We start from the raw sequence: 27,513 nt of genomic DNA, 5'->3' as shown, positions 1-27,513 counted from the left end.
AATTTGAGGTGTAATCTGTGTTTAGACCACCGTAATCCATGGCTGCAATCTGTTAAATGCGCCAGCTATGAGACAAATGAGAAAGAAATCAACAAGATGACCATTTTGAAAGGCAAAAATGCCTTGGTGATTTTATACATAATGCCTGTGATTAAACTAAATTAGTAGGGCATTTAACCCATACTGGAATTCCCTGAAAGTTTAAACAAAATGAGATACTAGATAGATGTACATATTGTCAACAAAAGGTCGAAGACTATGATCAACGCTCACAGACATCTCGATGATCGACAGGTACATGGGAAGAGATCAAATAGGATACATACATATATTCATGTATATATATCCAAAGGAAAAACTTCTGTCACTGCACACAAAATAGACAGATCTTTTGTTGATTGGCAGATTTCTTTTCTCTCTTCATAACAATCTCCTTGCAATCAAATGGTCAGCAAGCTTTGATTCATGGAAGGCTCCTCCATTGCCAAGCTCACATGTAAACATATAACCAAAACCCTAGCTGAGCCCAGCTCACCCCTCTTTCCTACTTGAATTGAAAGAAAATCTCGAGGAAAAAGCTTGTCAAAGGCCATATCAAGCCTTTCCAATTTTTGGGGGCTGTCAAACAGAAACAGATATGAGACTATCAGATCCTTAAGATCATAGATACAACTGATACAAGTTGAAAAATTTTACAGTGAGTTCATACAATTAAGCTACCGCGATTGTTAACTACATTACAAGTTGCATTAATATAATAAGAATAAGTAAATTCCTCCGTGAGAATACCTTCTTAAGCGGTAGCGGGTTGGAGCTGCTTGAAGCTAAGACCGGTTTCAATATCTCGAATGAACACACTAGAGACTCATCAACGCTCAAAAGAGCACCAGCATTGTCAAACTCCCCACCATAGTTTGGAGCTGAAAAGATCGTGACTAATCTTCTTTTTGCGAAAAACTCATATCCATCCTCAACTACCTGCAATGTAACTCATAAAAAACACGGACTTGAGAAGATGGATGAAGTAATCATTACAACCCTAGAGTTGATATGCTTAAGTTGGTGAAAGAGCTACCAGCCAACAACTAATCAATTGAGGAAAGATTTGTCACCATCAGTTTGGTGATCTAGTTGGGTAGCAGGATATCAATTATATCTGCTGTCTTCAACTTGAAACTTAATTCTAGGTAAGTTATCTGACATCATGCTGAACAAGAATATTAAAATTAAATAATTAGATGGTTCAACTACATGGATAAACCTGGATTATTCACAGCAGAAGGAAAATCATCTACAAAAACTAATCTTGTTTTCCGTAGGGACTTATGAATCCTCCATTAATGATTCCTATTGTTAACATCTATGAGTAGCTTCTACACCATTTACTACGTTCCTCACCTGCTTAATCCAGGGGAACAGGCAAGTTTTAAATGCTAAAAAAAAAGGGAAGTTGAAGATTAAATGTGCAACTCCTAATTATATTTGACAAAAATTTGCTTACCTGATGACCTCGGCAAATGAGATCAAGGTCATTTTTATCCAAAAAGTCAGAAACTCTATCAGCTCCAAAAGTGCACGAAACACCTCGATCGCTATCTGCCCAACCTTCAACCTTGGGATCAGGATCAGACCAAAGAAGATCACAAAGGAGACCACTGTCTGGAATCTCTGTAGGCCTCTGAATTTCCCTTATTTGGTTCAAATTTTCTAAGTCTGGCGATAGCCCACCATGCATGCAAAGGATTTTTTCATCAATTAGCCCAGCCACAGGCAAACAATTAAAGCAGTCCGTGAATATTTTCCAAAGCCTAACATTAAATCTTCTTTTACACTCGTCGTAAAAACCATAAATCCGGTTGATCTTTGCATCTTCATGGTTTCCTCTCAAGAGAAAAACTTTTTTAGGATACCTTATCTTGTAAGCCAAAAGCAAACATATTGTCTCCAAACTTTGCTTGCCTCGATCCACGTAGTCCCCGAGGAACAGGTAGTTTGCAGCAGGAGGATAGCCACCATATTCAAATAGCCTAAGGAGATCTTGGTATTGTCCATGTATGTCACCTGTGCATGGAATAGAATGTTAGATAAACCATGCTGAGAAAATACCAAAAGATTTCGTATCAATTAGATATGCTGCTATTTAGCCACGTTTCTTTGAACATTTCTCCATATTACTTTTGTATAACAGATAAGATTCCTAAAAGTTCATAAAAACTATAAGTAGAAGGAGACAAGTTCTCCTCAATTCTCTTCTGCTTATTTGTAATAGATAACAGAAGACACTTTCAATTCCAACATAGCACATCAATATTGACCCGTAATGTACAATAAGAACAACAAATATATCTTTTCCATCCCTCAAGAGAAATCAAAAATTTTACCCAAACATAAATGAGAATTTTATAAGAAAACTAAGCCTCAATCCGGGCTAAAAAATTTTACCCAAATCACAAATTGCTCAAATGAATCCCCTTTAGCAAATTAATTCAGATTCATCCATTCCCAGATGGAAAATTTTCTTCAATTCGTTATTAATCACCAGATCATTGAAAAATGAAACCAAACTTTTACACTCACAAATTCCAAACACAAATTCAATCACCAATTCCTCACAAACAGAAACACAAAAAAAAAAAAGGAATCAAATCGAAATCACAACCATGACCAGGCACCATAGTGATAATCACCATCAAGAAGGAAAAGAAGAGATGCGGTACATATATTTGTAGAGAGAGAGAGAGAGAGAGCTGACCACAGATGCGAATGGGAGCACGAAGCTCGAGCAGATTAGGTTCGGAGAGGAAGATTTGACGAGCATTAACACAGAGCTGACGGATCTCCCCTTCAGAAAGCTGCACCTGCTTGCCACCTTTCCCTTCCAAAAGCCTCCTTATTATATCATCCAACACTCCCTTATCCATCATCCCCTCCATTGTCATCATCATCATATCCTTCTTCTTCTCTTTCTCTTATTATCCAGAAAAAAATTAGGGAAAAACAGAAATCAAGATTCAAATATTAGAATTGGCCAACCTTTTTGAAGAGATAAACGAGAGACAGGAAAAGGGTATTGAGAAAACTAATTAAAGAAAATTGGATATCCACGGAATTGAGAGAAGAAAATGAATCAATACATAATTAATGATTTTTTTTTTTTTCAGAGAAAGAAGGGGGGTCAACCGTGAGACCTATAAAGCAATTTATATGTTGAAAATTGGGGTAGAACGGATCGTATAGACAACCTGTACAGTGGAGAAGAAAAGGGGATCAGAAGCAAGATCCATGGAAGAAGCTCGAACATGAGGAGATAAACAAACGGTGGATATGGCTTGTCATTTTCTTATTATACATATATGTACATACGAATCTCTCTCTATTTATCACTGTATATTATTGGGTATCTCTGTATCTCTCCTCAAATGTAATGCAAATTAGGATGATGATTATTAATCGTGCAAGGAGATTCAATCATGAATCATGGGCTGGTCAATGTATGGTTTTGAAATCTTCAAAGCCAAGCCATCATGCTAAATGTCACCAAAACTGTCACCCCGCGCATTTTAGCACATACCCGAATATCTAAGATGCTTACGTTTATTTTATAAGTTAACAAAGTTTACGAATTTATCAATTATTAAAAAATAAGTAAATATATATAATTATTTTTAAATATTTGGTAAAAAAAATTAATCATGTTATTAAAAAATAATATATAAATTAAATTTTTATTCTCTAAATAAATATTTTGATTAAAAACATAAAAAATAACTTATTTTTTAATTATAAGATAATTATTAAGTTAATTTCATAATTAATTAATTAATTTTAGACTAATTATAAAAGATAATATTTTATAATAGTAAATTTAATTATATTTTTTTATTACAAAAACATTAAAATTATAATTCAAATTAATTCAGATAAATTTTAAAAGATAATTAATTTTCTTTAGAATATTTTAATTAAATCACCATTTTTGAAGAACCAAAAAATATTATTTCAAACTTTATTCTCGTTAAATTTAATTTAATTTTTTTAATTTTAAAATATGCTTGGCAACTTTTTATATAAAAATAATAAAATATTTACTTTTAAAATATATTTGATTTGGTACATACATACATACATACATAAAACAAAACCGCGTATTTTGACATATATATGTATACATATACATATACATATATATATATATAATATTATAGGATAGGATCCTACGTGTGCACAAGATTCGTGCTTGTCATGTCACATAACATATCATGACTTTTGACGTAGTATATATATATATATATATATATATATATATATATATATATATATATATATATATATACATACACACACATTTGCAATAACCAAATAATTAAAATTATTATATTTTATTTAAAAATTATAAATTTAAATTTTATTACAGATATAAAATTTATTATTTTATAATTATATTATAAATTAATAACTATCAATTCATAATATATTTTATAATAATTTTTAAATTTTAATTTATCAATATGTTACCAAAATTACGATAATTAAATTAAATTATATTTTAAAATATACTTAATAATTATATTTTATCTTTATTAATTGAATTGTTATAATTTATTAAAAAAATTAAATATATTATTTTTTAATCAAATTAAAAATTAATAACATTAAAGTAATTACCATATAAAGTAATTGTTATAAAATTACAATATTACTTTTTGACATAATTTTTAAATATATACTATACAATAAAAATTTAAATATTATTATAATATAATTTATTATATTATATATATTATATTAACTAATAATTCTACTGAAATCAAATTTTTAATTAAAAAACTTTATTGATTATCTAATTTAAAATTATATGAAAAGTATAATTAATTATATTTTGTGCCCAATACAAAAATACAAATTTAGTTAGTACAAAAGTTGATGAACTCCATATACTTACACCACTTTGACAGCATTTATATATATATGTGAGATATTTTTTCTTTTGAGCATATGTATATGTATACATATGATCATCATGATCATCATCATCATCATGATCATGATGGAAAGAACAAATGGAATTACATACAAGACATCTCTTAATGATTTCTTAAGAGTTACATTAAATTAATTAGACAGCACTTAATTTCACATTAATTGATTAATTAATTAAAACATTACAAACCCCTCACAGCATTAACTAACTAAAAGCTCTTATAGCAGACCACAGACACCACCGCACCCTTGTGTCTGGTCAAACCATCAACCCACAATTATTCAGGAACACAAGAGAAGGAATCGTAAAAATGGCAGGAAGTTCATCGAAGATGTTTCAAGCGGTGATCCTGGTGGTGCTGGTAATCGCCATGGCAGCACAGACAGAAGCCAAGATTGGTAGCAAGTTATGGGGTAAGGTGGGTCTCTGGGTGGGTGAACAAATCAGCTGGTTCATTAGCGAGATCGAGTCTTGAAACATTTAAAACTATCACTACTCAGATTTATTATAATGTAAACTTCACAAAAGTAATGAAGCTTGTGAGTTCTTAAACCAACTTAAAGCTATCACTATTTCAATTTTCTTTTTTAATTATATATGACCCTCTCGGGATAAATATTTTTCTGTATGTTCGACCTACGAATTTGAGTGACTACTGAGAGTAGTAGGCCGTGACGATCAAACAAACTAGTATTCATCTGTGTGCTTATCTTTGGATTCTATAGTAATAATGCACGTCGTACAAATTGCTAAAGTTTGAGTTCTAACAATCCTAAATGAAAACCTAATTTAAGCAGTCTCGATCTCGATTATTTTCCCTTTCCCTTGTTTTCTTGGCAACCAAACAGAGAAATAAATGAACATTTTACAGGGAAACAAGAAGAGAAGGCTTCAACTGACTAATGACTAATTTATGTCATTAGGTCCATCCCTCTAATTCAAATAAAGAAAGCAAATCCTATCAAGGAAGCCAATGAGCTATAATGGCAAAAACAAACAACAAATCAAAATACTAGATTGCATTAAACAGAAAATTGCATAAGAAAAAAATTTGAAGCAGTGGCATTCCTATCTATCAGTACTGCTCAAACTTCAGAACTAGATTGGAAAACACCTCCTCCCTCCCCAAAAAAAATAGATATGCTTGATCTGGTGTGTGGAGAAGTGGTTCGACAACTTAGTTAAAATACAAAAACATGATTAATTACAGAAAAAAAAACACTAAACTTACACATACACCGTTTGAGTAAAAACAGTCATCGATAACATACCAATTTGATACAATATAAATATACAAGGGCTAATTATTTCACATTAAGGGTTTTATGATAATTACCGCAAATTATGATTTCTTCAGAATATCTCCTTCATTCTGTCTTCTAACATGCACATCGTGTTTTTTTTTTTTTTTTTCTATGTACTTTCATATATCCAACTACAATAACTTGCGGAATAAGACTAGATGTACAAAGAGATCTATATGGAAAAATATTTCAACAAAAGATACAAGCCAAGCCAAGTCATCGTAGACGTGCCAATAGAATCTGAAAGTAAAGTTTTCTTCAATAAAGCTTCTTGAACAACATGCGTCATTAGGGTTAACCCAACTTCCCCGATGAGATAAGCAGTTCAACGAATCAAGCATATAAAAGCAGTTGCTACGACTGAACCATTTTTAGATAAATAGTTCAATTTCCCAGTTATTCCCTGGATTTTGTTCTTCAACGGAGGTTCATGGAGTTGGTTACAGAAGAAAAGATATCATTTTCTCTGGAAACTTTTCGATTACGGGAATGAGCCAAATTCAATCTACCATGATTAAAGCCATCTCTGCATGAATTTTTAGTATTTATAACTTAATGTGTTTCAGCAATGGAAATATGCAACATTCATTGACCCACAGTAGGTGATGAGAATATATTATGAGGAAAAACGACTGTTTGTTAACAATGGATCACAGTCATATGCTAATAACAGCTGACTCTAACCAAACGACAGAGTAAAAATCAAACTAACAAGATCTACCTCCAGGTTCGACAGAGAAAAATCAAAAAGTTGGGTTCCATATAAGTTTGCCGAGGTTTTGTTCTCATGAATCCCAAGTCAAAAGCGTAACTAAAGTTTTAATCCCATTTCTTTCCCACCCTTTTCTTGGCAATCAAACAAATATTAAGTTAAAAATTTTACAGGAAAACAAGGTGAAAGACTTGACTGACTAATGACAATCTATGTCACTAGCCCCTTCGATCTCAATTCAGTGACTTCTATCTGACATAATTACACAAAATCCAACCACACATCTTGTTTCTTCCATTTTAATAAAGAAAGACATTTCAATCAAGGACAATAATTAGCAATTGTAAGCACAAAAAAAAACAACAATAACAAACAACAAATTAAACAAGTATAAGAACAACTTAATTTCACATTAATTAGTTAATTAATTAAATATTATAAACCTCTCACAGCATTAACTAATTAATTAATTAAAAACTCTTCTAGCAAACTATAAATACCACCACACCTTTGTGTTTGTCAAATCATCAATCAACTATTCAACGACACAAAACAAAAAGAGAAAAAAGCAAAAAGAAAAAAAAAAAAGAAAGAAATTCTAAAATGGCAGGAAGTTCGTTGAAGATGTTTCAGGTGGTGATCCTGGTGGTGTTGCTAATCAGCATGGCAGCACAGACAGAAGCCCTGTGGGGTGCTACCAAGCTTTTTGGTAAGGTTTATAATTGGGTGGGTGAATTCGTTGGTTTTTGGCGTAAGGTGACAGGGCCTGATGCTGAACACCCTCCACGCAAATATTAAATCTTCAAACAATTAAACTAAGTTTTTTTATTAATTTATTACAATGTAAACCTCACAACAGTAATAAAGATTATGAGTTCTTAAGCAACTTAAACTATCACTATTTCAATTTTATTTTTATGTTCTTTTTATTATAAATTTCGTTGTTCAGATAATCAGTTTCCTGTATGTTTGACCTAACCACGATGATCAAACAAACTAGTATATATGCTACTATACATTATTCTTTGAGTTTATTTTGGATTTAGTAGTAATAATTTGTGTCATACAAATCACTGAAGTTTCAGTTCTAACAATCCTAAATCAAAACCTAAATTAGGCAGTCTCAATCTCTATTTTTTTCCTTTTTTTTCTTGACAACCAAACAGACAAATAATTAAACATTTTAACAGGGAAACAAGGAGAGACGACTTCAACTGATTAATGATTAATTTCTTTCATTAGGTCCATCCCCCTAATTCAAATAAAGAAAGCAAAGCCTATCAAGGAAAGCTTAACTTTAGATAAGCTGAAGAGTAAAGGGTGCATCATTGTGAACGCTTACTACTACAGTTTGAAGGCGGAGGAAACTTGCAATCACCTTCTACTATGGTGTCTTTTTGCCTACAGATTGTGGACTTTTGTGTATGATATTTTGGGCATTGATTGAGTCATTACTAGGTCAGTGAGGAGAGAGATTTGGGCTTGGGATGGTCTAATGTTAAAAAGAATTTAGCTAATGTGATCCCTTTAACGGTTTTTTGAGTTATTTGGAAAGAAAGGAATAGTAGAGCTTTTGAGTGCGAGAAAAGTAGTTTTTCTAGGTTTAAAGGTAGATGACTGAATTTTTTTGAATCTATTTTATTAGGTCACAACATTATTAGTGATGAGAATTTTGAAATTGTTGTTGAGACGCTAACTTTATTGTAAATCTTTTGTACATGGATGGTACCCCCGTTTTATTGGTACGATGTTAATATACAGCTTACTTTTTATTTTTTTTTAAAAAAAGAAAGCAATGAGCCATAATAACAAAAACAAACAACAAATCAAAATACTAAATTCCCATAAACAAAAAATTGCATAAGAATAAAATTTCCTGTTCATCCGTACGGTCCAAATTTCAGAACCAGATTGTAAACCAAAGAACTTTGAGATATGCTTGATCTTGGCCAAAAGACTGAGAAATGTATAAGTTACATAAACAGCAGTTCCCATTGTGTCTATATTATCAAGCAAATAGCAATAAAAGGTTGAGTTAAGCTGATAGTGATTTTCACTTTGTTTGGCAGTAGAAACAGAGTCAAAAAATGGTAAGGCTATCAAGTAGTGTTTCGGATGGTACACTGAAATTCTATCAGCTTAGTTATTGCCTTTTCTAATTTCTTCATTCACTGGGAAATAGTAATATTCAGGTGGGCCATGAGTAAAGTTTTTTGAATCTGGTAATGCAAGCATCGAACTTTTGATTAAAGATTTGTTAAGATTTGGAGATAGAAAGAAAGATATATGAACTCTATCTTATATCCAAAAAGAATAAAATAACCTTTGTAAACTTCATTTTGCTTTTACCTTGTCAAGGATGTGAAAAAAAACAGTTGATTTTGGATGCTCCTACTTGTTTCACTTTAACAGTTAACATCTCTCAAACATGATTAATAAGAACAAACAAGACTGAACCTACCGGTTACTTCCTTTCCATTCGAAATGGGTGAAGATTTTGTCCTTAGTTCAATCCTTGTGTATGTTTGAAGGGGTTTGACCACTTAGTTAAAATACAAAAACATGATTAATAGAAAACAGTAAACCTACCCATACACTGTTTGAGGAAAAACAGTCATAACTACCACGTCTGGTTAAATAACATACCAATTTGATACAATATAAATATACAAGGGCTAATTATTTCAACATGAGGGTTTTATGATAATTACTGCAATTCTGATTTCTTCAGAATATTCCTTCATTCTGTCTTTTGCAAACTAACATGCACAATGTGTTTTCTTTCTGTGTACTTTCATATATCCAACTACAATAACTTGCAGAATAAGACTAGATGTACAAAGAGATCTACATGGAAAAATATTTCAATAAAAGATACAAGCCAAGTCATCCTTGACATGCCAATAGAATCCTAAAGAAAAAGTTCTCTTCAATAAAACTTCTCAAAGCAACAAGCATCATTAGGGTTGACCCAACTTTCCCAATGAGGTAAGTAGTTCAAGGAATCAATCATATAAAAGCAGTTGCAATGAGTGAACCATTTTTAGGTAAATAGTTCAATTTCCCAGCTATTCACTGGATTTTATTCTTCAATTGAGGTTCCTTTTCTCTGGAAAATTTTCGAGTACAGGTATGAGCCAAATTCAATCTACCATGATTAAAGCCATCCCCTTCATGAATTTTAGTATTCATGACTTTACGAATTTCAGTAATGGAGATATGCAACGTCCATTAACCAGCAGTAGGTGATGAGGAAAAAAAAAAACTGTTTATTAACAATGGATCAAAATCATATGCTTATATCAGTTGACTCTAACGAAACGACAGTACGAAGATCAAACTAGCAAAATCTGCCTCCTGGTCGACAGAGACAAATAAAAAAGTTGGGCTGCATAAGTTTGCAGAGATTTTGTTCTGATGAATCCCAAGTCAAAAGCCTAACTAAAATATTAATTCCATTCCTTTTCCCACCTTTTTCTTGGCAACCAAACAAACATTAAGTTCAAAATTTTAATTGCAACCTACGTCACTAGCCCCTTCAATCTCAATTCAGTGACTTTCATCTGACATAATTCCAACCACAGATCTTGTTTCTTCCAATTTAATAAAGAAGGACATTTCAATCATGGACAGCAATGAGCAACTATAAGCACAGCACAACAAACAACAAATCAAACAAGTATAAGAATCACTTAACGAAACCCATTTTGACTAACGCAAATTAAGCAACAACCCACAATTTAAGTTCTTCAATACAACTCCAACCTAAGCCCCTCCCGCCCCCGGGATCGAAATCCTTCTTCCCACATCATCTCTAATAAGAAGAAACAAATAAATTTTTTCTACTTTTACTTACCTGTTGACTACCTTTGCAATTCAATCCACACCCACACTGAGGTGACTCTTCAAAGTTATCAATAGGGAAATCAGCACCAGCTATCCCCACAGAGAATTGCAAATGATCCCCACTCCTGGAGACCTCAACTATGTCAACCCAGAAGAAAAGCAGCTTCACGCTAACACCCTCCAGACTGGAAAGCTTCCCCTTGGATATAACCCCTTTAATGGTGGACTTATATTTCAACTGATAGGAGCCTTCGAGCGAGAAGCTGCAACTTCCGTTAAAGTAAGCAGAGAATTTCCCGGTAGCAGAGTCGAGATCATAGTCAATTACTCCTTTAGGAAGAATACCCACAGGAAAATTATAGTCTCCAAGGACTTCGTATGCCGATGGCCTCTCGTCGCCATTGGAGGACTGCACGAAAGAAGGTCCAGCTACGAACATTGCGACGACGATGAGACATGACAGAATAGCTGGGGGAAACATGGATGTTCCTGGAAATTTTGAAATCATCGCTCTCTCTCTCTCTGTGCCTTCTCTTTTTCAATTTGTACGTGGATCTGTAATCTTTGTCTGGGCTTATGAATCAACGAGACGTGTTCGATTGTTTTTTCTGCAGAATTGACGAAGAGAGCTGAAATTGTAGAAGAGGCATGGAAGAAGACGCGTGTAATTTCTCATTTCACCAAACGTCGTCGTTCCAAAAAGAGTGGGCCTCTGCTTGCCACGTGTCATAAGCTGTGTTGTGTTAGTTGGGTGCTAGTTAGTTTCGGGCTGGACGCGACTGTGGGTTGACTAGTTGGATTAAGTTAGGACATGTAATAAATGATAATTAATTAATATATAATATTTTACAACCTTAATAAAATTCTATTTATTTTAACTTTTAATCTAATGAGTTAGTCGACCGATAAATTTAAAATAAATTTTAAAAATTATATATATAATAAATTTATTTATTTATTTTTTTTCGTTATATCATCATAAAATATGTTTAATTTTCGTTATACCATTCTAAACAAACACCATATTTCTCTTCTCCTTTCCCACATAGAAAATTATCTTTTCTTCATTTTTTTCCCTAAATAAATAATTTTAAATTTAATATAATAATATATAATTACAATTATTTATTTTTAATATATAAATAATTTTAATTTTATTAAAATTAAATTAATATGATAATATAAATAATAATTATTTTATTTTATTAAATACAAAAAATTAATTTAATTATATTTTTTTATTATATATTATTTATTATTACATATAATAAAGTATGAATAAATTAATTACCACGTTATCGTTCAATCGCTGTCACTGTCATATATTAATTACCAATCACTAATATTTATCGAAACAGAAAATCAGAAGATCCGTATAATTATAATTTAGATAAAATTAAATAATATATTAATAATTAAGCAATGACTTATTATTAATTATATAAAATTATACGGAAATAAAGAAATTTAAAATAAATATATAAAATAATTACGCATTAAATTTTGTCTAAGCTTTCTGTAGAATTTGATGTGAGAAGAGGCTGGTGTGGCTGTCCCAATCCACCCATCAAATTACGATTTGGTATTTTCTTGGATGGCTTAGGCTTCCAATACATTGCGTAGAGCACCATTTGAGCCGTACCAAGAAAAAACCCTATTCCATTTGGTATCTATAGGAGAAAACATCAATATTATATAAATATAAATATATATATATATATATATATATACATACACAAGTACCAACATATATATATGTATGTATATGTATACGTACTTACTCCGATAAACCAGTCTAGTGTAAGCACAGCATAGGTTGTCCAAACTCCTCCATTAACAAAAAGAAAGAAGGACAGAAAAAATGGCATGTACTCCACACTCTTCGTTGTCACCACAGTTTTCTGCATTTATTTACATGTATACGTACATTACTTATTATGTACATATACACACACACCCAAAGAAATATCCACTCTTTATAGTGTATATATATATATACAGACACACACACACATATAATAACAATTGTTAGATTTTCCAAACTAGAGATGAACTGGCAGATCTTTAAATTCTTTTAAAATCTGTATAAAAAACGATGAAAACAAGATTTAAGATCAAATATCAATCATACACCATGATATTATAGTATATATATATGTGTGTGTGTGTGTGTGTATGCATACGTATAATACGTGAAGAACATAAATATGAACATTACAACAGTTGAGCAATTAGGTTAAGTTAATTAATAATTACCATGGCTGAAAGAGGTGAACCATAACACACCATACTGAAAGCGACACACATTAATCCTGAAGCATCAATCCTTGTCTTCCCATCAAACAAGAATTGCATAATCAAGAAAGCAATTCCCGGGAACACCACATCCAGAGTGCCCACCAATATAGCTGTATTAGCCTATACATACACGCATAACACATCAATATAATCAACCACATAGTAACTCAAATTACCAAAAGTTCAAAAAAAAAAAAAAAAGATTACCCTGATTCTAGGGGGTGCAAAAGTTAGGAAGATGATGACAAAAATAATCTCACAGACAGCACCGAAGCCATTGACGGTGGCTACAAGCACACTGTTTGGCTTGATAATTCCATAATAAACCCACTGATAAGCATTCAGTAGCTTGCAGATGTAAGGAAGGCTCTCAAATTCTTCTGTAGATCTACGCACCACTATATGCCAAAACGTTTTCCTGGGAAACAAACAGAATTATACTTCAAAATTTTTCATGGAAAAATATATTATCTGTAAATAGAAAAGCTTAAACTTGGTATCTGTGTGGATATATATCTTACGCAGGAGAGAGGTAGACAAGACCCGTGGTTATATTACCTGCAAGTGAAAGAAATACATATAAGCTTAAAGAAAAGATTCTAGCTCTCTGTGTACATGTCTGTATAGATATATATGGGAAGAGTATATGCAGATCGGAGAAGAAAAAGTAGTACGAGCAATTACCGAGAATTCCAAAGAAGATAACCAGGGTTATTCCCATGCTGAGAAAGACAAAATAGAGAGAGAGAGAGTTCAAGCTTGTAAAATTAAAGCAAACTGCCAAAGGAATATAAGGTTGATGATGATGATGATTTTTCCCAGTAGCATATATAAAGACAAAGATGGAAAATGATTGTATATATAATAAATTGAAGTCAAATTTCCAACCTCAGCTTCTATATATATCTTAGAGTAGTTTCTATACGCATATATATCTATATATATATTTTATATACTTATTTATATGCCGTGGTTGTATACATTTAACGTAACACCCCAGCCCCGAGAAAACAGAGAAAAAAAAAAGCCCATGTTTCAAAACGGCGTCGTTTTGGCTATTCTCACTGCTGATGCCCAGCTACAAACACGACGCCGTTTTGAAGCATGGGCTTATTTTTCTCTGTGCCGGGGTGTTACATTCGGTGGGTAAATATAATTGTATTTATATTATAATAATTATTTGTGTTCAAACTAATAGGCCCATAAAAAATGGACTCGGTTCATAGTTAAAAAAAAAAATTAACCCATGAAAATAAATAAATAATACAACAAATTTACATTATAGATTTAATTTTTTCTTAAGATAAGATTTAAGTTTACGATATAAAATTTAGAATATTATAATGAATTTTTTTTCGTGTCCAAATCTTCTTAATGATACGTTTCGTTAATTAAAATAATCACGATGAATTAAAAATTTAACTTAAATCTTTTTAATTTTTTTTATTAAAAAAACACGTTATTATAGCATAAAGCAAACCATCTAAGATACATTATACTAATGATGATAACCTATTAAATTAATAAAAACTTTATGGTTAAATATATTTAAATAATAATAATAATTTGGATTACCTCATAATTAATCCTTGTCTTACATTTATCTCCATTAAAAAAAAAAATATATATATATATATAATATATTTTTCTTCAAAAATATTGAAACTATATCTAAATTACTTTTAATTAATTTAAAAATATTTAAAAAAAAAATTAAGGGTGATTAGTATCATCACCCACGTTTCCGGTCTCATAATCAAGCGGCCATTGAAGCTCGTATGGGCTCAAAGAAAGTGTCTTTACGATCCCTTTCAAGCTGTTTTCTCTGTTTATCTGCGGCTTTGGCAGGCTCATTCCTTTGCTCAGTCCTCTGTTCTTCAGGTGTGCCTCATCACCATCATCTCCCGATGCACCCATCTCCATCGTGCCTTTCATTAGGCGGACTGATCCTTCCTCTTCCATCTCCACCGTCGATTCTGTTGACGTTGACTTGTTCTCGTACGCCGCGTATAGAATCAACTGCACTGACCCCAACAAGAAGCCTATTGAATTTGGTACCTGTAATTTTACAATTTTATTAATTAGGCTTTTTTTTTTAATTTTTATAAGTACAAATAATAAAAATCTATGATTAAATTGAATATAAACAGAGAACTTACTCCGATATAAATATCTTTTACAAGTATAGCATAGACTGACCAGACAACAGCGTTGAAAAATAAAAAAAACGAGAGTAGAAACGGCATGTACTTTACACTCTTCGTCTTTACTACTGCTCTCTGTTTCAAATTACTACGATCAATTAGAAAAAAAACGCTCAATGATTATAGTAAATAAGCTAGTTTTAAATATTTTGTCACGTACCATGACGGATAAAGGAGAAGCATACATGCCAATGGTGAATACGGCACATAAAATTCCGGCGAACGTTAGCCGGAGATTTTCATGCATGGCTAAGAGAGTAACTAGGATTACCGATCCAAGAAAACCGACATTTAGTACCACGATCGATCTCGCTGTCTTAACCTAATCGCACACATGCACAAGTTTAATTGTAATAAGTTCGAGTTTACGAAATTAATCATAATTACTATTGTTTTAACAGTAAAATATGATGATTAGTGTTGTTTAATAGTGATTTAATTACGTAAATTTAAATACGGTGATGTTAATTTAATTTTAGTAGTATTTTAATTTGAAGTGACCTTAATGTTTTTAGGAGCATAAGCAAGGAAGAGGGCGACGTAGACCAACTGGAAGACGACGCCGGCGCCGTTGACGGTGACGACAAGCAAGCCTCCCGGTTTGAGAAGTCCATAGAAACTCCACAAGCTTGTACTCAGCAGTGTCGTTATGTATGGATCTCCTTTGTAATTCTCTGTTGATTTCTTCTTCACCACCAACCAGAATGTTTTTCTGTAAAATTATTAACAAATATACATACACACACACACACGCATATATATATATATATACAAAATCCATATTACAAAGTTATAAAAACTTTACATTATTCAAATCTATTAAATAAATAAAGGAGTTATATTAAATTATTGATATTGTTACTTACATGGGAGAAGCAAAAACCAGAATAGAAATCACGTTGCCTGGCAAAAAAAAAGAAAGGATTAATCAGCACAAATCTACATACGTATACATACATGTTATATATATATATATCTAACAATATAATCAACGAACACATAGTTAACTACAAACCCAGAATCCAAAATTTGAAAAATAGAAAGACCCACTAATTTTTTCTTGTTTTATATACACAAATATATCTATATATACAGAGAGAGAGCGAGAGACCTATAATGCCAACGATGAAGCTCGAGGACGCCATTGATGGAGGAGTTGGTGGAGATCAGATGATGGGACGGAGGGCTGCATGTGGTGTGAAGAAGAAGAAGAAGCAGAAGAAGAAGAAGAAGGAAACTTGTGTGGTGGATATGATGATGAGTATATATATATATATATATATATGTAAGAGCAGCAGTTGATATTATTTTCTTCTGTTGGTTTATTCATGGTTCTCTGTTTACATCAACCGACGGATGCTTGCCACGTGTCGATTCCACGCGTATAAGTTGTACTGTACCTATCTCGACAATTGGCGGTGGCTGTGGACCAGCTTCTTTTTTAGCCCATTATATAATTAGGTTTCGTCCTTTCTTTTTTCTTTTTTCTTTTTTGTTTTTTTTAAATAAATAAACAACTCTTTATTGATCCTAGAATGATTAATATATATATAGATATAATTTTATTAAATATTACACTATAATTAACGTGTATATATTAGTTAACTTATAAAATATTTTAAAAAAATTAATTAACGAGTTTAATTAGTTTTTTTTTTTGTTTCTTATTTTAATTTTTAAAAAATTTAAACTTTTAACGAATAATTTATTTTTATTAATGGTATGGAGTCAAATATATATTTAAATATTTTTTCAACTTTTTTAAATATCTTAAATTCGAGCTTTGATATATTATTTACATTCAATTAATTATTTTTTTATTAATTTATTATATATGAAAAATAATATACTTCCACAAAAGTATTATATTTGCATTAATAAATAAAGTAACTAAATTACATTAACAAAATGAATTAAGCCAAACCCACCATTGTTAAAAAAAAAAGAGCAATATAAAATCTTTAAAACACTTAAATAAAATTAAATTTATTAATTATATTATATGATTAGTTAGTTATAAAAACATTATAATTATTATTTAATTATGGGTGCACATGTTCTATAGTTTTTAAGCTTATGTTAAAAGCATATTTTTCATTAATGTAAGCTAGTTTCCTCTTTTGGGCGGACATGACACGAAGCATAAATTTCGTACACCGTCCGCGGCCTACCATTTTAGTGGAGTAATTATTCTTGTGTCTAAATTAGGATTAATACATGGTGCGTTCGAAAATGATGAATTGTTTCGGAAAAAAAAAAAAATCTATTGATTCTCTCCTAATTGGTTAGATCGTAGGTGCGATGATTTACTATACGAGCGAGGTATCTGATTCAAATCCGTGATGACCTAGCTGCTTCAAGGAAAAGAATAGAAGAAGCATCTAACTCCTTCGTGCATGTTCCACTTGATTCGGGAGGATATAGCTCGGTTGTTAGAGTTTTGCTCTTACAATTGGATAGTCGTGATTAAGAATTGGATGTCTGATTATTTAGCTGATAATAATAGTATATTGTATCTGAATCAGTGACTCACTTTTTTTTAAAGTAACGAAAAAAATGATCAAAATAAATCATCGAAAGACTCTACTGAAATAAAGATGAACGGTCGAGAAGGCAGAGGAGGTACTTTTATATTTTAAAAAATGTATGTGTATATATTTATGTGTCTAATAAATATGTTCGGCAATTCGGTGAGCCCATGGAGTGTGGGTCGAAAGTATTTGTTTTACAAAATAAAATGAAGCCGTACGTGATGGGCTTAGTGGAATATCAACGCTTATAAAACGACGACGTTTTACAATGTTTCAACGACGTCGTTTAGGATAAACAGAATCGCGGATCCCGGTGGCGCGTGGGTAAGTTAGCGGTCTCGAGATGTAGTTTTCTGTTCCTCTCTTGCTCGACCCGAACCCGTTTGCTCTTCCCCAAACAACGAAGAGGTTTTAGTTTGATTTCATATTCAGAAAAACCCTCGATATTTCCCCTCCATTACAAGATCCTTCCTTCTCCCAGCTCTCTCTCTCTCCGTCACCGACATGTTCAAAAAGTAAGCTCTCTCTCTCTATACGATATTTGTTTATATTCCGAAACACCTTTACTTTCTTTTTGTTACTTACGTCTGTTCGAGTTATTGATGATAATGTGGAATTCCAGTTGAACTTAATTGTCATATGCAAGGAGGCTCGATAGTTAATTTCAGTCCGTAATCATGTAGTTGTTTGTAACATTACATGTAACAGTGGCCAAGGAAGATTCCTATTTATGTTTATCTATTTATCGAATCGTTAGTTTTGCTTCGTTCGGGGAGGAATCAGGCTATGATTGGAAAACATAATTTATCATATTCGCGCAAGTTCTTGTAGGCATTGGAGGCTTAGGTTATCTCTGAAGTGTAGATTCTTGTTCGGAGGTTGTTATAGAGTTTTTGGAGTCCAAGCTGTGCCCTTGTGGGTATTTCTGGCAGAGTACTTTTTAACTTTCAAGCTTTTAGGACCATCTTTACGTTTGGGAAAGATTAATGGCATGTTAGTTTTGGATTGGTTGGTTTATTGGTGCTTATGGCAATTGTTTTATATGAATTTTCTTAAATAGAGAGATGGGCAAAAATGTTTGTAAAAAGTCTTTCTTTCTTTGCAATGGTGATGTTAAGTTGATTCATTCTTTGGGAGAGACATAGCTTACGTAATTGCAATGAATAGACCGACTCATGTGGTTGCCAATATGACCTTGTTATATGTAGCAAAAGACCCATAGTTGGAGTTACTGGGAGCTGTGGAGAATGAAAAGCTGCTTTATAAATGAACCCAGTAACACCATACTGTATGCAAAATATATCTATGTCCACATTGACAGTTTCTTCATCTTCCATAGTTCTTTTTTTTTTGGCTGGCCCCAACTCTATGGGGCATCTTAAGGTTTGAAGCCTAAGCCTCATGATAAAGGGGAAAGTACATAACCGACTCAACTATAGTGAGTTGACTTCATCTGTTATGGTTTCTTAGTTGGTAATAAGCACATCCTAGATGACGCTAGAAGCATTAGTGACAAATTATACTTAGATTGTATGTACTTATTCGTAAAACTCTTTTAGCTATTCATAACAAGCTATTATATTGTTGAAAACAAGGAAAATAACGGAAATATTGTGCTTGGAATCTTGACCACGTTTTATTTGTCTAGCACCTATAAGTATATGACTTTCCGGGGTATCTTTTCTTCTATGTGTATTTTCAGTTCTTGTTTCCCATAGACTGCATTTGGTTGAACAGAGGTAGTTTCATGCAATTGGTGATTGAAATAGAATTTAAAAAGACTGTGCCCTAGTTCCATTTTCAATTAAAGCTGGGTTTATTGTTTCAACTAAAGTAAGCTGAAATAGAAATAGCATATCAATATATGATTCATACTTGAGCAGAAGTAGGAATAGAATTGGTTTACCTGTGAATCAAAGAAAGAAATTTTTATAAAATTGCACATATTAAAGGTTTTCTAATTAGGGTTTAAGAATAAAAATGATTGAATCAATTATGGTGTTCAAAATTCCAATGATGTAATTGAATAACGGTTCATTCATGTTATAAGTGCATATTTTCTTCTTTTATAGGTTTTCATCTGAGGATGTGTCAGCACAAAACCAAGTCAAGGCATCTGTTCAACGCAAGATTCGGCAAAGCATTGCAGAAGAGGTGAGATAATATATTGCATTGCCATTGCCATTGCCATTGCCATTGTTGTTTATTTATTTTATCTGAATAATTTGATTATTGACCTCTAAAATTTCTTTATGTTTGTATTTAATGCATTTTTAACTTTAGTGCAGTATCCAGGACTTGAACCGGTGTTGGATGATTTGCTACCAAAGAAGGTTCCACTAATTGTTACTAAATGGTCTGTAGATCTGTTATTTCTGGTTCTTTCTCAAATTACATTATTTCTCACCTGTTCTTCCATTCGGTCTCTCCCTGCAGTCAAAACCATCTTAATCTGGTGGTGGTGAACAATGTTCCTCTATTTTTCAACATCCGTGATGGGCCTTATATGCCTACCCTACGACTTCTTCATCAATGTATAGTTTTATTTATTTATTTTTCTACTTATTTAACAATTACTGAAATTTTATTGTCAGTCATATTTGCTTGAAATACTTTCAGCAATTGAATGTCAATCTAGTGGAATTTCAACGTTTTCATTGTTATACATCTTAACTTGTCAGATCCAAATATTATGAAAAAGTTGCAAGTAGACAGAGGGGCAATAAAATTTGTTCTTTCGGGTGCAAATATAATGTGCCCTGGTCTTACATCACCTGGTGGTGCTTTGGATGATGAAGTGGGGGCCGAAACTCCTGTGGTATGGACTGTGTTTAATTGCTACTCTGAGATTATTTGCATCATTTTCTTTGTGATTTGTTATCTATTGGAACTATAATAATTTGTCCGGTTCTTTTATTTCTCCTTTTTAACTAGGATATTGAAACTGGATATTTGTAGGCCATAATGGCTGAAGGAAAGCAACATGCGCTTGCTATTGGCTTTACAAAAATGTCAGCCAAAGACATGTAAGTTATTTTCACCTTAAACATTTTCAGTTCTTTCAAACTTATATTACGTTTGGATGAGGTAAAGGAAAAGAAAGAGTGAGATATCCACACTCCTTTAATTTGTTTGGATGAAAAATAATAATCAGCAAAAGAAAGGGAGGGATGATGAACATTTCTCCATTTTCCTTAAAACTCTAGTTTTTCCATTCATCCTCATTGCAAAAGAGTTTAAAATTTTAAAGAGAAATATTATGTTTTGCACTTACTAATCGACTTAATGTTCTATTAATAAAAAGGGTATTGTTGACTATTTTCTTAGTCAGTTCCTTTTTTTTTTCCTTTTATAATAAACAAAACATTATAAAAATCCTTTCCTTTTTTAATTTTTGGACAATTTTCCTTCCTTTTCTTTCAAAAAACACTCCTTCATTTTCTTTTCTTTTTTTTCGTACTCTCTATTCCTTTACTAATGTTTACCAAAATTGAAGGATGTTACCACAACGTACACCTCCCATTAAAAAAATGGTGATCCACATAAGTGTAGCCGTGCTTGCTCTGTTCTAGAATTTTCTCTACCACAGTATTGATGAAACTGCTTACTTTACTGACATTTCATTGTCAATTTTAGTTTTACTCATTATATAGTTCTCCTTGGTTGTTCCTACTGTCAGAATTCTTCTCTAGTCTGATTTTGCAACATATGCTTTTTTTAGTATTAGCTTGTGCAGTACACAGGTTAATGTAGCTGTGTGTCATAGAAAATTTGCAACTTTCCTATTAGTAATCTAACTATCTGTGCAAAATGCTTGATCTGCACTCTGCAGAAAGTCAATTAACAAGGGAATCGGAGTGGACAACATGCATTACCTCAATGATGGTCTCTGGAAGGTATGATATACAGAAATCCCCATTGCTTTGTTTCTGCCTTTATAGAATATGGTTTTCTTGAATTTTCATAATTCAAATCATAGAAATTGGCTTAGAGAGCTAACACTGGACATGTTTTTGTGTCAAGACTCTAGCCTGCCTAATTGTTGCCCGTATTAAAATATCTAGCACAGCATATATGATACAGAACTATAAGATTTTTGAATTGCGTAATCTATTTCTGTTTAACACTTTGATGATTCAAATAAAACAAGATATCTTAAACTATTTTATGGAATTCAATTGAATTGTTGCATTTGGAAAACACCAAGCAAGAGTATAAAAATCTCATGAAAGTTCTGTTTCTGAATCTTCCTGAGGTTAATAGAATTTGAAATGCACTGCTTAATTTTACGTGGAAGTCTTCATTTCCTCATTAATTTTTTCCTTTGTGATAATAATTCAATGTATAAAAATATAGAATTACAAAATGCATTTCAATTTTTTAATTCCAAGCATAGTGAAAGACTTGAACAGACCTAGTTGAGGCAAACAGGATGGCTAGTATCAGAGTATACAATAATGAGATGGCAAGAAAAATGAGGAGAAACGGATTTGGACATCTCTTGATTCTCTCTTGTGTATTTCAGATGGAGCATCTAGATTGAAGGGTCCACGATTAGTAGCTATCACCATCACCGGTGTACATCACGAGAGAACATACGCTGCTTGCTTCGATTTTGCTCTGAACTTTTCCTTTTCCAAGCATATTTTATCCACGCCGCGGAGCTGTATGAAAATATCCCCTCATGTTTTACTTTGTCTCTGTCACTGTTAACAATGGAGGACCAAATTTGCTCGAAATATTTATCGAATTGCCATGAATATCATATGTAACTTGGTGGATTTTATTTTAACCAATCTCTGCAAAAATTATACCAGAGAGAATGTTGAGGTATTGTCTTATGTATAAACTTGTTTCTGGGTGTTCTTTCTGTATCGGATTATGCTTTTTTGAATTTCTAAACACTATTGTTTGATTAGAACTGGAAAGCAAGCCATATTGGAATTGGTCATGTATTATTTTGGTCAATGCAAAATGGTATATGTATATATATATATATATATATATACACATTTTTAATTATTTCAATTAAAGAGGTAAAATATCAAATTTAAATATGTTATTTAATTTTTATTTATTTATTTTTAAAAAGAAAACAGATAAAATAGAAAGGAACGAGAGAAATCAAAATAAGATCATAACCAGCTGTTAAATTGGGTTGAAGGCCCACTAGAGGCCCACTAAAGGCCCACCAAAGGCCCAACCCATGTACGTTGTATCATAACCAGCTGGTAAATTGGGCCCAGCCCATGTACGTTGTACGAAAACCCTAGACAACCTTAATGTCATCTATAGCCTTCACTATACTATAAAGCTACCAAAACCCTAACTCCATTTCGTTCCCTTGGAAAAATTCTTTCTCCAGAGTCGCGGCGCCTCACCAGATAGCTTCACCACCCGAAGACACCAATGGTGCCCCTCTCTATCTTCATTTGTTTCAGTATTCGTTGGCTCTCTTCTAGAATTAGCTATATCTGGGTGTTTGTTCTCGAAAAATTTATCTGTTTGTGCAATTTCCATTTGGAATTTTCAGGGGATTGATCTGATCGCAGGGGGTAAGAGCAAGCAGTCCAAAAGGACTGCGGCCAAGTCCGATGATATATACCTAAAGCTTCTCGTCAAGGTTAGAATTTAGGAGGCTTTTACTGCGAGCATATATAAATACATTCGAACACGCACATGTCTGCTATGTTTCTTTGCATAGACTGGATCAACTGTATTTCATATGATCTTCATGTTAAACAATTGAATATTGCAGCTTTACCGATTCCTTGTGAGGAGAACGGGAAGCAACTTCAATGCAGTGATACTGAAGCGCCTCTTCATGAGCAAGGTCAACAAGGCCCCTATTTCTCTTTCCAGGCTCGTCAAATTCATGCAGGGAAAGGTTGACATCTATATATTATCTGTCATATCTATTCATACATTTTTTGAATCTTAACTTGTTTCAATTTAGATCGTATGATTGATTCTTATGTTCTGTATTTAATTTTTTTGGTGCGAAAATAGGAGGATAAGATTGCAGTCATCGTGGGAACAGTGACCGATGATCTGAGAGTCTACGAGGTTCCGGCTTTGAAGGTGACAGCATTGAGGTTCACGGAGACTGCAAGAGCTAGAATCGAGAAGGCTGGTGGAGAGTGCTTGACTTTCGACCAGCTTGCTCTCAGGGCTCCTTTGGGCCAGAACACGGTATTGTCTCGTAATTCGTTTCTTCATTAATGCTTTTCTCGAAGATCATAGTGAACTGTCGTTGCTACTATATTCAATCTGAATATGTAAGGTTGTTGATGTTTTCTGGGTTTGTTGAAGTTGAGATGCATTTCTGTAAAAGTACGGTAATTTAGGTGTTAATCCAAAAGTGAGGATCCAAGATAGTTTACTGTATGTCACGAAGACAAGTCTCACGATATAGGTGGGTAGATAACTTTGGAATAACTTAACATCAGTTCCGTAGTTTAACCTTGTCAACTTTTGACATTTTATGGGTTCTGTAGATATTATTCTTGGTTAAAACTCAAGATATAAATTTTCTATCCTTTAATCCTTGTAATATTTTTGGGGTCTTGCTTTTGCTCGGTATCCTGGCTAGTGTAAGTAGATTAATTGCGCGCTTGGAACCCGCTTCAAAATTTTGTAATGGTTCTTGATTATATCTGTTTGGTTTTGTACTTCAGATTTAATCAGTGTCCAACATTTCTATTATTTCATTTTCCTCTGGTTATCTTGGTATTTAATTGCAAAGAGATTTGATCTAGAATTTTGTTTATCTTAAATGTATGCGCAGATCCTGTTAATATCTTTTATTTTGTTTCTCATGTAGGAGATTGTATTTTTTAGGTTCCTAGCCATCCATAAAAATTATTGTTGTTGTAGTTGATAATTTCTGCTCTTTTTTTGATACTTATACTGTTTCTGTCATCGCATTTGTTCATTCGCCAGTTCCATGTTTCGATCTTCACTGTTCTCACCTATGAAAATGGAGCCTGAATCAGTCCCTTTTGAAAACCGAAAGAAAATATGCTAAATGAATGCCCATCAGTTTTGGTCTTTTGTATGAAACTAGAGCTTCGTTCAGGTCCCATTCTGAATACCAAACCACTAATATGTAATGAATATCTATTTGTTTGGTTTGCAGGTTCTTCTCAGAGGCCCAAAGAATGCTCGTGAAGCAGTCAAACATTTCGGGCCTGCTCCTGGTGTTCCACACAGCCACACCAAGCCATACGTTCGATCCAAGGGCAGGAAGTTTGAGAGGGCTAGAGGAAGGAGGAACAGCAGGGGATTCAGGGTTTAAGATGATAATTTTAGCTATTGTCCATGAGGTTGAAGTACTTGTTTACTACTTTTGCAATTAAAATTTTGTTAGACATCCTTAGGGATCCCTTGCAGTCTTTTATTCGGTTTACTGTTACAAAGACGAATCAGTTAAATGCCTGTTTGAACCCAATTTGTCAATTACCTTGCTGTTTTAAGTATCGTTTAAGAAGTTATCGTATCTCAGGTTTATTTTCCATAGTGATTGAAATACAAAATGACTTGATTTGAGGGTTTTCGTGCTAAGATCTGATCGCGTAGCAAGTATAATGTCTTTGGTTTTGTTGTTTCTTTTCCGATTAGACTATCTTTGAAGCTGCTTTCGGTTGGCAAGTTAACATTAATTCCAAGGAAAAAATCACGTTTGTTATGGACATTTCAACCATTAGGTAGTCAGTTTTTTCGGGTTCATTTTAGTGTTCTTGAAACAGAATTGGTTCATTCATGATCTAAAAGAGAAAATACCCCTTCCCATTTAGGCTTTTTTGGATCAACTTTTCTTTTGAATTCCCTTCATAAAACTTATACAACCAAAATTAAGACAACTATGACATTTGACAACTTCAAATGGTAAATAACTCAAAATTTGCATTCACGATTTGGGTAATAACTCAAATTTTTAGTTGGCTTAAATAACTTTAGCTTATGGTAGTTCTTAACAAGAAGGCCAAACGGAACCTCTAATTGTAGATTATGCTAACATTTAACTTTGGTCATTAGTCATATACCTAGAAATAAATAAATACAAAACAAAACTTAAATTTAGGCAAATGAATAACTCAAAATAGAATGCATGAACTTGTCAAAACCCAATTGAACTACTTCCAAAAATTTCTTCGTTCAACCGTTTAATTCTCATATCTCCACAAAATCTCCTTTAAAAACCCAACTAATCACCATTCTCTCTTCAAACCCAAATCAAAAAACCAACCCACCAATTACTTTCCTTTCCTTTCCTCTCCTCCAAACATGAATTACTCATCTCCATTTTTCTTCGCCACTTTTCTCCTCATCCTCCTAAGCTTCTTCCCCCATCAAAATGCAGCAAACTCAAAACTCATCGACCAAAGCTGTGAAAAAACCCTCTACAAAGACCTCTGCAAGCTCACCTTACGTTCCTCGCATGAGAGCAAGGGCGCCGACCTCGTCGGCCTGACCAAGATCGCTTTGAAGCTGGCTTCTTCCAACGCCACGCGCATTCACAGCCGCATTGACCAGCTTCTCGCCTCGACTAAAGACAGAAACGTGGAGCAGAGCTTGAAGGAGTGCTCCGAGCAGTACGGGGACGCCATTGAACAGATCGAAGACTCGCTTGCCGCGTTGGATTCCGAAGGCTACGCCGATGTCAATACGTGGGTGACAGCCGCCATGAGCGATGCGGACACGTGCGAGGAAGCTTTCGAAGGACAGGATTCGCCCGTGGAAGGGCTGAGCAAGTTATTCGGCCAACTTTGTAGTATTACGCTCACGTTCTCCAATCTTTTAGCTAATGGTGGAAAGTAAAATTAAAATGGCAAAGTAATTTAATTTAGTTGCGATTTACATGATTTCCTGGGTTTTCTTTTAAAAGAGAAAACATGTATTTTACATATTTGCTCGATTTAATTGAATTTATTTAGTGTAAATTCAAAATAATAAAATACATTAACATAAGACTTCATCGTTTTGGGTACTTTGAATTTTCTTTTTCTTTTTCTGATAAATGGGTGTTCTTGTTTATGTTCTTCTTTAAATAACATTTTCTTAATTAACTAATAATAATTTACACTTAAAACTCAAAAATTAACCCCCAACAATTAGCTAATTTACACATCCTTTTTTCGGAATTGCTTCAAAGCTTCCAGTATATATATATATATATAGATAGATAGGGGTGTGGGTATAAATATCTACATATAAATGTGTGTGTGTGTGTGTGTGTATGTGCATATAGAAAAATGTAATCCAATAACATTGGAGCGCATCTCCAGTGAGTAGAAGGAGAAGGCTCAAGCAGAAAGGATAAAGAGAGATTTGATGTACGCACAGATAAAATCCTGGAAACCATTTTCCTTTCGGGAAAGTACTAAGCTTCCAAGAAGAACTATGTGCGATCTTCTTTATATGCAGAAACACATATATATATATATATATAAAATCCATACACAAAACCCACTCTACAAAAGTTACGAGCCCCGCGATTCTTCTGCTGAGCAAACAGAGAGGAGAAGGGGCAAATCGAGAAGACGGAACATCTACCCACAAAGTAAATATTCCGGAACCCTAATTTCCTTCCCGTTATATAGCCTGGAGATTTCCATCCTTAAATGACGACAGTGCC

The 27,513-nt window shown here is 33.0% G+C and overlaps 7 protein-coding genes across 15 annotated transcripts; 3 read left to right on the top strand and 4 right to left on the bottom strand.

Moving 5' to 3' along the window:
- Nucleotides 1–79: 79 nt before the first annotated feature.
- On the bottom strand, nucleotides 80–3,476 carry TOPP8 (Calcineurin-like metallo-phosphoesterase superfamily protein). Of its 2 annotated transcripts, XM_022043180.2 has the most exons (5): nucleotides 3,243–3,476; nucleotides 2,753–2,968; nucleotides 1,502–2,061; nucleotides 790–978; nucleotides 80–618 (listed from the first exon to the last, which is right to left on the bottom strand). In XM_022043180.2, the coding sequence occupies exons 2-5, from the start codon at nucleotides 2,946–2,948 to the stop codon at nucleotides 595–597; spliced, it is 969 nt and encodes a 322-aa protein (XP_021898872.1). In that variant the 5' UTR covers nucleotides 2,949–2,968; nucleotides 3,243–3,476; the 3' UTR covers nucleotides 80–594. The 2 variants fall into 2 exon arrangements, with proteins under 2 accessions (XP_021898872.1, XP_088070948.1); XM_088214822.1 differs by lacking the exon at nucleotides 3,243–3,476 and having other exon boundaries at nucleotides 2,753–3,236.
- Nucleotides 3,477–5,090: 1,614 nt separating this feature from the next.
- Nucleotides 5,091–11,490, bottom strand: LOC110815463 (uncharacterized protein At5g01610-like). 4 transcript variants are annotated; one of them, XM_022043271.2, is made up of 2 exons: nucleotides 10,854–11,490; nucleotides 5,091–5,407 (listed from the first exon to the last, which is right to left on the bottom strand). In XM_022043271.2, exons 1-2 carry the CDS (start codon nucleotides 11,349–11,351, stop codon nucleotides 5,318–5,320), a joined length of 588 nt encoding a protein of 195 aa, XP_021898963.1. In that variant the 5' UTR covers nucleotides 11,352–11,490; the 3' UTR covers nucleotides 5,091–5,317. The 4 variants fall into 4 exon arrangements, with proteins under 4 accessions (XP_021898963.1, XP_088070945.1, XP_088070946.1 ...); XM_088214819.1 differs by lacking the exon at nucleotides 5,091–5,407 and adding an exon at nucleotides 5,422–5,451 and having other exon boundaries at nucleotides 10,854–11,487; XM_088214820.1 differs by lacking the exon at nucleotides 5,091–5,407 and adding an exon at nucleotides 6,286–6,811 and having other exon boundaries at nucleotides 10,854–11,487.
- Nucleotides 11,491–12,258: 768 nt separating this feature from the next.
- Nucleotides 12,259–14,017, bottom strand: LOC110815449 (bidirectional sugar transporter SWEET16-like). Of its 2 annotated transcripts, none has more exons than XM_022043252.2 (6): nucleotides 13,826–14,017; nucleotides 13,663–13,699; nucleotides 13,349–13,559; nucleotides 13,100–13,261; nucleotides 12,621–12,744; nucleotides 12,259–12,513 (listed from the first exon to the last, which is right to left on the bottom strand). In XM_022043252.2, exons 1-6 carry the CDS (start codon nucleotides 13,860–13,862, stop codon nucleotides 12,443–12,445), a joined length of 642 nt encoding a protein of 213 aa, XP_021898944.1. In that variant the 5' UTR covers nucleotides 13,863–14,017; the 3' UTR covers nucleotides 12,259–12,442. The 2 variants fall into 2 exon arrangements, with proteins under 2 accessions (XP_021898944.1, XP_021898943.1); XM_022043251.2 differs by having other exon boundaries at nucleotides 12,625–12,744; nucleotides 13,826–13,977.
- A 669-nt stretch (nucleotides 14,018–14,686) lies between these two features.
- On the bottom strand, nucleotides 14,687–16,614 carry LOC110815371 (bidirectional sugar transporter SWEET16-like). Of its 2 annotated transcripts, XM_022043151.2 has the most exons (6): nucleotides 16,457–16,614; nucleotides 16,212–16,248; nucleotides 15,847–16,057; nucleotides 15,506–15,667; nucleotides 15,301–15,420; nucleotides 14,687–15,199 (listed from the first exon to the last, which is right to left on the bottom strand). In XM_022043151.2, the coding sequence occupies exons 1-6, from the start codon at nucleotides 16,488–16,490 to the stop codon at nucleotides 14,855–14,857; spliced, it is 909 nt and encodes a 302-aa protein (XP_021898843.1). In that variant the 5' UTR covers nucleotides 16,491–16,614; the 3' UTR covers nucleotides 14,687–14,854. The 2 variants fall into 2 exon arrangements, with proteins under 2 accessions (XP_021898843.1, XP_021898844.1); XM_022043152.2 differs by lacking the exon at nucleotides 15,301–15,420.
- A 1,634-nt stretch (nucleotides 16,615–18,248) lies between these two features.
- On the top strand, nucleotides 18,249–22,797 carry LOC110815356 (pseudouridine synthase and archaeosine transglycosylase (PUA) domain-containing protein). 3 transcript variants are annotated; one of them, XM_022043126.2, is made up of 8 exons: nucleotides 18,249–18,391; nucleotides 19,949–20,030; nucleotides 20,165–20,232; nucleotides 20,313–20,410; nucleotides 20,558–20,694; nucleotides 20,835–20,902; nucleotides 21,709–21,772; nucleotides 22,402–22,797. In XM_022043126.2, the coding sequence occupies exons 1-8, from the start codon at nucleotides 18,381–18,383 to the stop codon at nucleotides 22,417–22,419; spliced, it is 546 nt and encodes a 181-aa protein (XP_021898818.1). In that variant the 5' UTR covers nucleotides 18,249–18,380; the 3' UTR covers nucleotides 22,420–22,797. The 3 variants fall into 3 exon arrangements, with proteins under 3 accessions (XP_021898818.1, XP_088070943.1, XP_088070944.1); XM_088214817.1 differs by having other exon boundaries at nucleotides 20,160–20,209; nucleotides 22,402–22,750; XM_088214818.1 differs by having other exon boundaries at nucleotides 18,253–18,391; nucleotides 20,165–20,209; nucleotides 22,402–22,750.
- Nucleotides 22,798–23,150: 353 nt separating this feature from the next.
- Nucleotides 23,151–25,439, top strand: LOC110815355 (Ribosomal protein L18e/L15 superfamily protein). Its single transcript, XM_022043125.2, has 5 exons — nucleotides 23,151–23,288; nucleotides 23,410–23,499; nucleotides 23,635–23,763; nucleotides 23,886–24,068; nucleotides 25,015–25,439. Exons 1-5 carry the CDS (start codon nucleotides 23,286–23,288, stop codon nucleotides 25,171–25,173), a joined length of 564 nt encoding a protein of 187 aa, XP_021898817.1. The 5' UTR covers nucleotides 23,151–23,285; the 3' UTR covers nucleotides 25,174–25,439.
- Nucleotides 25,440–26,092: 653 nt separating this feature from the next.
- On the top strand, nucleotides 26,093–26,865 carry LOC110815485 (pectinesterase inhibitor-like). Its single transcript, XM_022043305.2, has one exon. It carries the CDS (start codon nucleotides 26,163–26,165, stop codon nucleotides 26,694–26,696), a length of 534 nt encoding a protein of 177 aa, XP_021898997.1. The 5' UTR covers nucleotides 26,093–26,162; the 3' UTR covers nucleotides 26,697–26,865.
- The last annotated feature ends 648 nt before the right edge of the window (nucleotides 26,866–27,513 follow it).

This window comes from Carica papaya, chromosome 3 (assembly GCF_054855325.1).
Source record: "Carica papaya isolate Zhongbai chromosome 3, ASM5485532v1, whole genome shotgun sequence".
NCBI classification, from domain to species: domain Eukaryota; kingdom Viridiplantae; phylum Streptophyta; class Magnoliopsida; order Brassicales; family Caricaceae; genus Carica; species Carica papaya.
This window is presented reverse-complemented; position numbering and strand designations above follow the sequence as displayed.

Coding starts and splice junctions, on each gene's coding strand:
- TOPP8 (XM_022043180.2), bottom strand. CDS start 2,948: ATGATGATGATGACAATGGAGGGGATGATGGATAAGGGAGTGTTGGAT. Junction 2,062..2,752: donor TGCTCCCATTCGCATCTGTG/GTCAGCTCTCTC, acceptor TTCCATGCACAG/GTGACATACATGGACAATAC. Junction 979..1,501: donor TCATTTGCCGAGGTCATCAG/GTAAGCAAATTT, acceptor GTTACATTGCAG/GTAGTTGAGGATGGATATGA.
- LOC110815463 (XM_022043271.2), bottom strand. CDS start 11,351: ATGATTTCAAAATTTCCAGGAACATCCATGTTTCCCCCAGCTATTCTG. Junction 5,408..10,853: donor ATTGCAAAGGTAGTCAACAG/GTAAGTAAAAGT, acceptor TCACCCACCCAG/AGACCCACCTTACCCCATAA.
- LOC110815449 (XM_022043251.2), bottom strand. CDS start 13,862: ATGGGAATAACCCTGGTTATCTTCTTTGGAATTCTCG. Junction 12,745..13,099: donor GTTCACCTCTTTCAGCCATG/GTAATTATTAAT, acceptor AAATAAATGCAG/AAAACTGTGGTGACAACGAA. Junction 12,514..12,624: donor CACTAGACTGGTTTATCGGA/GTAAGTACGTAT, acceptor TTTCTCCTATAG/ATACCAAATGGAATAGGGTT.
- LOC110815371 (XM_022043151.2), bottom strand. CDS start 16,490: ATGGCGTCCTCGAGCTTCATCGTTGGCATTATAG. Junction 16,058..16,211: donor CTGGTTTTTGCTTCTCCCAT/GTAAGTAACAAT, acceptor ATAATTTTACAG/AAAAACATTCTGGTTGGTGG. Junction 15,200..15,300: donor TAAAAGATATTTATATCGGA/GTAAGTTCTCTG, acceptor GTAAAATTACAG/GTACCAAATTCAATAGGCTT.
- LOC110815356 (XM_022043126.2), top strand. Junction 20,031..20,164: donor GGCAAAGCATTGCAGAAGAG/GTGAGATAATAT, acceptor ACTTTAGTGCAG/TATCCAGGACTTGAACCGGT. Junction 20,411..20,557: donor CCTACGACTTCTTCATCAAT/GTATAGTTTTAT, acceptor TTAACTTGTCAG/ATCCAAATATTATGAAAAAG.
- LOC110815355 (XM_022043125.2), top strand. Junction 23,500..23,634: donor ACCTAAAGCTTCTCGTCAAG/GTTAGAATTTAG, acceptor TGAATATTGCAG/CTTTACCGATTCCTTGTGAG. Junction 24,069..25,014: donor CTCCTTTGGGCCAGAACACG/GTATTGTCTCGT, acceptor TTTGGTTTGCAG/GTTCTTCTCAGAGGCCCAAA.
- LOC110815485 (XM_022043305.2), top strand. CDS start 26,163: ATGAATTACTCATCTCCATTTTTCTTCGCCACTTTTCTCCTCATCCTC.